General features: G+C 39.8%; 1 protein-coding gene across 1 annotated transcript; it reads left to right on the forward strand.

Annotated features, from left to right (window-relative positions):
• The first annotated feature begins 3,353 nt into the window (after positions 1-3,353).
• On the forward strand, positions 3,354-7,945 carry tmem128 (transmembrane protein 128). Its single transcript, XM_041888669.1, has 5 exons — positions 3,354-3,520; positions 5,975-6,107; positions 6,525-6,686; positions 7,388-7,496; positions 7,678-7,945. Exons 1-4 carry the CDS (start codon positions 3,421-3,423, stop codon positions 7,485-7,487), a joined length of 495 nt encoding a protein of 164 aa, XP_041744603.1. The 5' UTR covers positions 3,354-3,420; the 3' UTR covers positions 7,488-7,496; positions 7,678-7,945.
• The last annotated feature ends 3,999 nt before the right edge of the window (positions 7,946-11,944 follow it).

The raw sequence follows: 11,944 nt of genomic DNA on the forward strand, positions 1-11,944 counted from the left end.
TTTCACTACACCCGCTATAACATCTGCTAAACACGTGCATGTGACAAATAACATTTTGTTTGATTTTATTTGCTATACATTGAGGGGTGGAGTGTTTATCTCTTGGATGCCAATATGTACAGTTGAAGTCGGAAGTTTACATACACCTTAGCCAAATACATTTAAACTCAGTTTTTCACAATTCCTGACATTTAATCCTAGTTAACATTCCCTGTCTTAGGTCAGTTAGGATCACCACTTTATTTTAAGAATGTGAAATGTCAGTATAATAGTAGAGAGAATGATTTATTTCAGCTTTTATTTCTTTCGTCACATTCCCAGTGGGTCAGAAGTTTACATACACTCAATTAGTTTTTGGAAGCATTGCCTTTAAATTGTTTAACTTGGGTCAAACGTTTTGGGTAGCCTTCCACAAGCTTCCCACAATAAGTTGGGTGAATTTTGGCCCATTCCTCCTGACAGAGCTGGTGTAACTGAGTCAGGTTTGTAGGCCTCCTTGCTCGCACACGCTTTTTCAGTTCTGTCCACACATTTTCTATAGGATTGAGGTCAGGGCTTTGTGATGGCCACTTCAATACCTTGACTTTGTTGTCCTTAAGACATTTTGCCACAACTTTGGAAGTATGCTTGGGGTCATTGTTCATTTGGAAGACCCATTTGCGACCAAGCTTTAACTTCTTGACTGATGTCTTTAGATGTTGCTTCAATATATCCACATAATTTTCTTCCTCATGATGCCATCTATTTTGTGAAGTGCACCAGTCCTTCCTGCAGCAAAACACCCCCACAGCATGATGCTGCCACCCCCGTGCTTCACGGTTGGGATGGTGTTCTTCGGCTTGCAAGCAACCCCCTTTTTCCACCAAACATAACGATGGTCATTATGGCCAAACAGTTCTATTTTTGTTTCATCAGACCAGAGGACATTTCTCCAAAAAGTACGATCTTTGTCCCCATGTGCAGTTGCAAACCGTAGTCTGGCTTTTTTATGGCGGTTTTGGAGCAGTGGCTTCTTCCTTGCTGAGCGGCCTTTCAGGTTATGTCGATATAGGACTTGTTTTACAGTGAATATAGATACTTTTGTACCTGTTTCCTCCAGCATCTTCACAATGTCCTTTGCTGTTGTTCTGGGATTGAATTGCACTTTTCGCACCAAAGGACATTCATCTCTAGGAGACAGAACGTGTCTCCTTCCTGAGCGGTATGACGGCTGCGTGGTCCCATGGTGTTTATACTTGCGTACTATTGTTTGTACAGATGAACGTAGTACCTTCAGGCGTTTGGAAATTGCTCCCAAGGATGAACCAGACTTGTGGAGGTCTACAATATTTTTCTGAGGTCTTGGCTGATTTCTTTTGTTTTCCCATGATGTCAAGCAAAGAGGCACTGAGTTTGAAGGTAGGCCTTGAAATACATCCACAGGTACACCTCCAATTGACTCAAATGATGTCAATTAGCCTATCAGAAGCTTCTAACGCCATGACATCATTTTCTGGAATTTTCCAAGCTGTTTAAAGGCACAGTCAACTTAGTGTATGTAAACTTCTGACCCACTGGAATTGTGATACAGTGAATTATAAGTGAAATAATCTGTCTGTAAAAAATTGTTGGAAAAATTACTTGTGTCATGCACAAAGTAGATGTCCTAACCGACTTGCCAAAACTATAGTTTGTTAACAAGACATTTGTGGAGTGGTTGAAAAACGAGTTTTAATGACTCCAACCTAAGTGTATGTAAACTTACGACTTCAACTGTATGTCTTATATAATAGATAAGCTTGCCAAGAAAACTCAGTAGAGAGGAGAATGCTGATCTGAACCAGATGTTCCTTGCCTATATAAGCTAAAATGTATTTATGTCTAAGAGAGTCCAATGCTGGCTGTGTCCAGAAAAGGTCTTCCCTGCGCAGGTCACTATTGAATAAACCCTGGGTGAATGCTTAACAGTTTTCGACTACAAGAGCAGATTTTTCTACAACAACTCGACTATCTTGTCAATAAAGCTCGCCAGCTTGTAGTCCTAAAAACCAGTACTGAGTTAGCATTTTCTACTTCTGGTGTGTTGGGCATTCCTATGAATGGGGAAATTAATGGGGTTTTGGGATATACACCAGAAATTAGGTCAGAGGTTAACACAGGTTTAGGAGATCTTATACGTTTTGTTCTATGGGATAAAATCAGTCAGTTAACATGACCTTTATGAATTATGAAGCCTTTATGTGCTCAAAATAAGTCAGTTGCTAACGAGTTGCTAACTGTCAGAGAAATGGAACTACATTTCACATCACGCCAACCACGCAAACTAGTCTACGCTACTGTATGCCAAATAGCTAATTAGCTTTCTGCTTACCAGCTCTAACGAAAATGCAAGGATGGTATATTTTTATGCTCCAGGCTGCAACCATATCTCTTCAGCAGGACGGTGCTCGTTTTATTGTTAGCTATACATCAAAGGCATGCGACCTGAGATGTAGTTTGATTTTTTACATGTTAGCACATTGTTAGCGTTTTACTTGTTTTGATTACATAAATGTTTCAAAATTCACAGAGTAACGTTAGCTGATGAGATATCAGAACAAACGTTTAAGATCTCTCCATGTTGACCACAGCCCTTATTTCGGTGTTTATCCAACAACAACAAAAACATTCATTTCCCCCTAGGCTTTGGCAGAGTTAGCCTTCGTCAGTGTCTACAAAAAGACACCGTTACTATTGCTTTCTATAACTATGATGTGGTTGGCTGATCCTTAAAACACCTATCCAGGCATTGTAAGATTTGGCATGCTTCAGCAACGCCTGGGCAGAGGAACGTGCCTATGATCTTTGATTCACCCCTTCTTCATCTTCTTCAATGAGGTTTAACGGCGGTTGGCATCCAATTTGTTGCATTACCGCCACCTACTAGACTGGAGTACAACTCCCTTATATTTTGCTTGAAAATAAAATAAAGAAATACCCTACCATCTAACACAACACGCACAAATTATGTATATTTATTAATAATTAACACCACCCTACTCCACTATTTAAATATATTCATTCCTACCTCATGCCCTCAACCTGAAATGATGGGACATCACCACTTAACACTCCCTTTAACTCTTCAGATGTCAAGTCTCGCACACCCAAATAACTCTCTGCAGCTGCCACCACAACCTCCATTTTCTTCGACTTACGTTCCATCCATACAGTACAATTAATAACCATTGCTATAAACGCTAAAAACCCAATCTTACTGAAACATATCACTTGTTGGCCTATCCGTCTGTACTAGTAAATATCTACCTCTTCACTGCCTCTGCATTTGATTCACCCCGCTACGACTGTCGCATTAAATAAACGTCACAGGCAAACGAAGGAACAGGAAGTGTTAGCCACAGCTAGCCAGTCAGACAAGACAAAAACAGCCTGATATCAAACATGCTTGCTGATAGTGATTTCGTAAATCTACGAAACAGATTCAAGAAAGATGCTGAACTTCTCATGCAAGGGTTTTCAGCAGGTGACCGCAACGAAAAGAGTAAGTAAAGTTAACTGCAGACGTCCAATTTGTAAGTCGCTCTGGATAAGAGCGTCTGCTAAATGACGTAAATGTTAGCCATTAAAATACGCAAATGTTAGCCATTAAAATACGCTCGTAGCTTGCACAGAGAACTGAGTTTCACGAAAGTAACAAATCAATGAATGAGTCGTAAATAACTTATTTGTACTGTCGTTGCCTATCATATTCAATTTTCCCATTTCTAATTGCGATTAATGTAACTAACTACTAGCTAGCTTGCTAAAGTCGAGGCTATCTAGCATGTCATTTTTCTGTAAGGAAAATCCTAGCTACGTCTAGCTAGGATTGTCTCGAATATAAAGTACATTCAGGGTTGCCAGGTCAAACAAATGTCTAACCATATGACGTCTGAACCTGCCCAAAAGGCATAAAACTAGCCCAAATGTGTGTTTTCGCAGCAAGAGAGGAGTTGTCACATTTATCCAATAAACCCTTTTTCATAACGTAATCGAGCGAATTAAGAAGGAATATCGACGTATGCGAAGAAGCAGAATTCGGTTTTCCATCAATTATCATTCTTGCGAGTTAAAGAATATTGCAAGAGAAAATATAAATTGCGCTTATTAAACTCTCCAGATCATTTCCCGTCAATTTAACCTGTTTTGACTTATGATTAAGCAATAAGGCCCGAGGAGGTGTGGAATATCAACGAGTGGTCTTCACGCACACACACACACCCCCTCCGGCCCTCCCCACCATTCACTCGCTCAGTAACAGCCTGCTCACTGCCTCATAGCAGCAGCAGGTAACATAAATATAATGCCATGGCGGCCGCCGTGCAGTTTAGAAGTAGCCCAAAAACCCTCCACCTGCGACCAATACATTTTTCACCCTCTACATCGTTTTCAAAGTAGCCCAATTTCAGGAAAACTGCTTCTCCGTAGCTAGCTAGGTATCTAGTTAGTTAAATGTAAAAACTGTCAATTTCACAAGTTAAAAAAGGAACGGAAAGGAATTATTTAAACTGGTACTAATTTCTGGTTTGAACCAGTTCAGAGCTTTAATATGCAGGTCGGGATAGTGGGTCGAAACGATTGGAAAATAATTTCAGTTCCAACCGCTACTCCATAACAACCATTTTTGTTTGCCATAGCAACCTTCCAATCAAATTAACAACCAGTGAACCTTGGCTGGAAACAATGCTATCGAACGAACGACCAGACGGCTTGGGTAGCAACCTCGGGACTATATCCTCGTGGAAGGATGAAATAGTATGAATACATTCATCAAAATAACATTTTTTATGAAAATGTCAATCATTATTTTAATGTTTCTAACAGTTGTATTTGTCTCGGACCTAACAACACGGGCCAATATATCCTCCAAACCACGGCTTCACTTAAATATAGCCAACATACAGGAGGTCCAGTAAGCAGATTTGACAACAGAGAGAACAATTGTCTTATCTTCAGGCTCAAACTGGGCAACATGCCACTGATTCTTGATTGTTTTGACTGTGCAAATGCTGTGTCAGCACTGCAGCAACATGATAGTTCAGACTATACTTCTGGACCATACTCAAGACTCAGCCCAGTGCTTGCGTAAACTGATATGCATTAAAAGAAACAGCAGACCCAACATTGGCTGGATGGTTCAGTACATGGTATTCTTTTACACTGGCAATATTTTATGCAACATTATTCATGTGAAATATTCCCTTATTTTTGAATACTATTAAATTACCCTTGAAGTTGCTATTTGAGCTGTCTAGTATGAGACAGCTGCATCTTGGTTGGCCTGATTTTCAAGTAAAGGAGATTTTTGTTCCAACCCCAGTGCACTGGGTTCATACCTGAGGACAGACCTCGCAGCTTGTCCACTTCCACAGCCAACTGCTGTCTCTGATACATTTAATCAACTGCTAAATTATAGAGATTAATAGGCTTTCCAAAAAATTATCTTATCGCCTACTGCCCCTCGTGCTATCTGTTTCATCTTGAAATATCTTGAACCTTAAAAGGTGTGGATTGGGCACCTTCTGTTCTCATTCTGTTGTAAATTCAATCTAGTTTTATAACCCCTTGGCAGACTGATGCTATTCAGCATTAAACTCAATGATAATAATAATAATATGCCATTTAGCAGACGCTTTTATCCAAAGCGACTTACAGTCATGCGTGCATACATTTTTACTTATGGGTGGTACCGGGGATCGAACCCACTACCCTGGCGTTACAAGCACCATGCTCTACCAATTGAGCTAAAGAGGACTGTAGCTTAGGCTATTATCATACATAGGCCTAGCTAGATTGTGTGGCACCCTTCAACAAATCTCTAAACACTAAACTGTGAGAGCAATTACACACAGTCACTGTAGGCCTTTGCTGTTTCTTTTGAGAAATCAACTGAATAAGTGATGATATAGGCCTACTGCATTACCAGTGACCATGGCATTTTGTCTCAAACCTGCAGGTCAAGAAGAGAAAGATGCCAAACCACTCTCTCGGATCAACCGCCATTCCGTGTTCTGGATTGTGGCGTCTGTTGGGTTGACTTACTATTTTGACTTCCTCCGGGTCCTCATGGAGAATGAGGATATCAAAAGGTGATGAAAAAATATTTTGTACGCAAATCAATCCAGCTAGTTTGAAAAGAAGAGTGTGTGTGTGTATGCCTTTGCAGTAGGTCATCTGTGATTAGTAGGCTAATCAAATGGGTTGTTAGCCTGGATCCAGACTTGAGAATTTAGTTTGTGGATTTTCTCTTATTGAAGTGATTTCCACTGGCCAGAAAATATCCAATATTTGGTCTTAAGTTACTAAGGTGTAGATTGGTCAATGTAATTGGAAAAGTCCCAAATATTGTGCTTATTTGGTCTTTTTTGGTTAGGCACATTTTATTAATGCAGGATTATCTTAATACTCAATGTTTGCAGAAACGCATTTATGATTACTGCATTTCCCGAAGAATCAAACCTCAAGTTCCTGTCATGTATTTGCTGCTTATGTGTTTTGTTTTCCAGCTGGTGGTTCAATGTTGGTGTGATACTGTTGGGAATATGCCTATCTTTGGCCACATTTTGCATCGTATACCTGGAGTGGTTCAAGGGCATAAAGCACTACGACCAGGAATACCCTGCTATTGCCCCTATCACCACAGCAGCCTTCATTGCAGCATCATGCAGGTAATACTCTTTCAATGACATTTACATCCTCAAAACTGACATGGGATGTGTTTCTAACATAAAGTATGTTTTTGCCGACTTTAACTTACGCCTCTTGTAGAAGGGCAGAGTGCTTTATTTTACGAATGTCATTAGTTCATGCATAGAAGATTAACCGTCAAACATACATTTTTATAATAGTTACTCTCTTGTGGCTGGGTTGTGCAAATAAATAATATATTACTTTAGCTGCGAAGGCTGTAGGAAACCCACCCCTGAACTTTGCAAAAAGTAACAAAAGGGCTTACAAAAGAGATGATTTTCTTGTTCATCCTCAACAGTGGATTCAAGTGAGAAAATAAGAAATGAATCTCTCTTTTTTGTTGTTGAGTTCTCCAACTCCTCTCTGCCTGAAATTATTCCTTTTGGAAGTTTTTCCTTGGGTAAGCCCTTTTTGTTGGATTTTTGTCATTGTTGTCGAGCACTCCTCCTAGTTTTCTTTGTTTGCTGTAGCACGGCAGCCTTCCTGAAATCTTCGCAAAAAAGTACCTTAATATTCCTTAAAGCATACCCTGTTACTGATCTATGTGAATGGATACACATGGCATAGCTAGCTAGCTACATAATGCTTTTGGTTAGTAAGTTGTTAGCCTATTTTACAATATCTCCAATGGTGATCAGAATGATTTTGGTCAAGCACATTTTTTATTTATTCTCCCCAGTTTTAATATAGCTCTGTGGCCTGTGTGGTCGTTCCTCACCCCCGTCCTCCTGTTTACCCAGTTCATGGGAGGTGTTATGCTCATATCGATGCTCGGGTGAGATGTTAAGGTAAGATGTCAAAATGTTAATGAAGATGGTCTTATGAATCGATATTGTGAACTGTATTGTTAGTATTTGTTCCATCCAATACTTCTCCCTCAATTTCAAAATATCATTGTATTGCATAACTACCAATAATAGATAACTAAGTACCTATTGCTGAATGCAATTATTTTTGTTTCATTTACAGTACTAAAGCCTCAACATAAAGTGAATGACAACAGTTTGACTGACTTTTGTGTTAATAAATTGATCATATTCAGGATTTATTTTAAATATGCATATTATATTTGATCAATTACCAAAGCTTTTTAAGTGCTTTAATTGTTCTTTGTATATGTTTTTGAATCACATGTGTATTTGTGAGTCACAAAGCCATTGTGCTATTAACAGTGTAAATGTGTGCTTAAATTCTGTAAAATCTTTTCAACTTTTTGCTAAATAAATAATGGTTTGTAGCTAATGTCATCCTTGTTTTCCTGTATTGTTGGCAAAAAGCCTAACCGTCAAAATTATTGATATGAACTTGAGTGTCTTTATTTATTTAATACGGTATGTGAGACTAATAGGTTATTTAAGTGGACAAACTTCTTCCACTCATTGGGTCACAAATAATCATCAAGGTTTTTGTTGCATCAAGATGAGCTATACTGTAGTTGTCTAAGAGTTGTGGGATCAATTATTATAATCTCCTAATCTCCTTGAGAAAATCTATAGGCCTACCTGGAAATGTACAGGCCTAAACCTGCAAGATGGTTGTAAAATCAAATACCCTTTAATAATAGCTGCAATAAGATACATTTGAGCAAGACACCTTAACCCTTTACACTCGTGGGAATTGGCCTATAGGGATAGGGCAAAATGGAAATGTTTCTTACAGAAGTATATGAAAAGCATATGCATAACTGTGGTAGCAATTGAAAGGGAACAGTTTGGAGATAATGGGGAAATTATTAAACCAAAGTTGAGGACAACAGTTCACCTGACACAAGACTGAATTAAATATTACACTGTTGATTTTATGTGCATTTTACAGTTCCTGTACTTTTCACCGCATTTGTTGATAACAAAATCTGAAAAGACTCTGGATAGATTCAGTAACATCAGAATATTCCTGGAAAATGTGTGGTAGTGAGAGGACTAGTCCTAACTCCACGTGGCCACACAACTCTCCAAAGTGTGCACAGTTCCTAAGTCATTTCAATGCACTTATTTATTTATTTATTTTCTCTCCTAGCTGTGCCATTGAGGAGCTAGAGCAAGCACACATGTAGTTGTTTTGTTTGGAACACAGACCTGTATCCCCGACATCACACAATTACTGTTGTTTCCGCGAACCAAAAACCGCCCAAAACATTAGGAACACCTTCCTAATATTGAGTTGCACCATCTTTTGCCCTCAGAACAGCCACAATTCGTCGGGGCATGGACTAAAAGGTGTCGAAAGCGTTCCACATGGATGCTGGCTAATGTTGACTCCAAATCTTCCCACAGTTGTCAAGTTGGCTGTATGTCCTTTGGGTGGTGGACCATTCTTGGTATACATGGGAAACTGTTGAGCATGAAAAACCCAGCAGCATTGCTGTTCTTGGCATACTCAAACTGGTGCGCCTGGCACCAGTGGAGGCTGCTGAGGGGAGGATGGCTCATAATGGCTGGAACGGAGTAAATGGAATGGCATCAAACACATGGAAACCATGTATTTGATACCTTTCCACAGACTCCGCTCCAGCCATTACCACGAGCCCATCCTCCCCAATTCAGGTGCCACCAACCTCCTGTGCCTGGCACCTACTACCATACCCCGTTCAAAGGCACTTAACTTTTGTTTTGCCCATTCACCCTCTGAATGGCACACACACAATCCATGTCTCAAGGCTTAAAAATCATTATTTAACCTGTCTCCTCACCTTCATCTACACTGTTTGAAGTGCATTTAACTGGTGACATCAACAATGGATCATAGCTTTCACCTGGTTAGTCTATGTCAATGTTTTGTACACTCAGTGTAAATCGCAATCTGGGTCAGGTGGGCATCATTTGAAAGCTTGTTCTGTTGCTAACATGACTAGCTAAGTTATAAAGTACAATCTTAGTGTTAGGCTTTCACAGGGCAATTCAGAGAAACTGATCGTAATTGTGGTGTGCATGTTCAGCGGCGAATTTATCACAATAGACAAACAGGCTCATTCTGTTCAGAACAACCCAGAGTATGACGCCATGTCATCTTGTAACTAACTACACTACCGTTCAAAAGTTTGGGGTCACTTAGAAATGTCCTTGTTTTCGAAAGAAAAGCAATTATTTTGTCCATTTAAAATAACATCAAATTGATCAGAAATACAGTGTAGACATTTCTAATGTTGTAAATGGCTATTGTAGCTTGAAATGGCTGATATTTAATGGAATATCTACATAGGCGTACAGAGGCCCATTATCAGCAACCATCAGTCCTGTGTTCCAATGGTACGTTGTGTTTGCTAATCCAAGTTGATCATTTTAAAAGGTTAATTGATCATTAGAAAACCCTTTTGCAATTATGTTTGTACAGATGAAAACTGTTGTGCTGATTAAACAATAAAACTGGCCTTCTTGAGACTAGTTGAGTATCTGGAGCATCAGCAATTGTGGGTTTGATTACAGGCCCAAAATGGCCAGAAACAAATAACTTTCTTCTGAAACTCATCAGTCTATTCTTGTTCTGAGAAATGGAGGCTATTCCATGCGAGAAATTGCCAAGAAACTGAAGATCTCGTACAATGCTGTGTACTACTCCCTTCACAGAACAGCGCAAACTGGCTCTAACCAGAATAGAAAGAGGAGTGGGAGGCCCCGGTGCACAACTGAGCAAGAGGACAAATACATTAGTATTGCCTCACAGGTCCTCAACTGGCAGCTTCATTAAATAGTACCCGCAAAACACCAGTCTCAACGTCAACAGTGAAGAGGCGACTCCGGGATGCTGACCTTCTAGGCAGAGTTGTAAAGAAAAAGTCCAGTGTATGTGTTATTTTGCCCATCTTAATCTTTTCTTTTTATTGCCATATCTCAGACTGGCCAATAAAAAGGAAATATTAAGATGGGCAGTCTGAGATATGGCTTTTTCTTTGCAACTCTGCCTAGAAGGTCAGCATCCCGGAGTCGCCTCTTCACTGTTGACGTTGAGACTGGTGTTTTGCGGGTACTATTTAATGAAGCTGCCAGTTGAGGACCAGTGAGGCATCTGTTTCTCAAATTAGACACTAATGTATTTGTCCTCTTGCTCAGTTGTGCACCGGGGCCTCCCACTCCTATTTCTATTCTGGTTAGAGTTTGCGCTCTTCAGTTTCTTGGCAATTTCTCGCATGGAATAGCCTTCATTTCTCAGAACAAGAATAGACTGACGAGTTTCAGAATAATGTTCTTTGTTTCTGGCCATTTTGGGCCTGTAATCGAACCCACAATTGCTGATGCTCCAGATACTCAACTAGTCCCAGGAAGGCCAGTTTTATTGCTTCTTTAATCAGCACAACAGTTTTCAGCTGTGCTAACATAATTGCAAAAGGGTTTTCTAATGATCAATTAGCCTTTTAAAATGATCAACTTGGATTAGCAAACAACGTACCATTGGAACACAGGACTGATGGTTGCTGATAATGGGCCTCTGTATGCCTATGTAGATATTCCATTAAATATCAGCCTTTTCTGGCTACAATAGCCATTTACAACATTAACAATGTCTACACTGTATTTCGGATCAATTTGATGTTATTTTAATGGACAAAAAAATTGAAATATCCTTGTTTTCGAAAGAAAAGCTAAGTGACCGCAAACTTTTGAAAGGTAGTGTATGTACAGTGGGGAGAACAAGTGTTTGATACACTACAGATTTTGCAGGTTTTCCTACTTACAAAGCATGTAGAGGTCTGTAATGTTTATCATAGGTACACTTCAACTGTGAGAGACGGAATCTAAAACAAAAATCAAGAAAATCACATTGTATGATTTTTAAGTAAGTAATTTGCAATTTATTGCATGACATAAGTATTTGATCACCTACCAACCAGCAAGAATTCCGGCTCTCACAGACCTGTTAGTTTTTCTTTAAGAAGCCCTCCTGTTCTCCACTCGTTACCTGTATTAACTGCACCTGTCCACACACTCAATCAAACAGACTCCAACCTCTTCACAATGGCCAAGACCAGAGAGCTGTGTAAGGACATCAGGGATAAAATTGTAGACCTGCACAAGGCTGGGATGGGCTACAGGACAATAGGCAAGCAGCTTGGTGAGAAGGCAACAACTGTTGGCGCAATTATTAGAAAATGGAAGAAGTTCAAGATGACGGTCAATCACCCTCGGTCTGGGGCTCCATGCAAGATCTCACCTCGTGGGGCATCAATGATCATGAGGAAGGTGAGGGATCAGCCCAGAACTACACGGCAGGACCTGGTCAATGACCTGAAGAGAGCTGGGAC

Source organism: Coregonus clupeaformis, chromosome 10, assembly GCF_020615455.1.
Source record: "Coregonus clupeaformis isolate EN_2021a chromosome 10, ASM2061545v1, whole genome shotgun sequence".
NCBI lineage: Eukaryota > Metazoa > Chordata > Actinopteri > Salmoniformes > Salmonidae > Coregonus > Coregonus clupeaformis.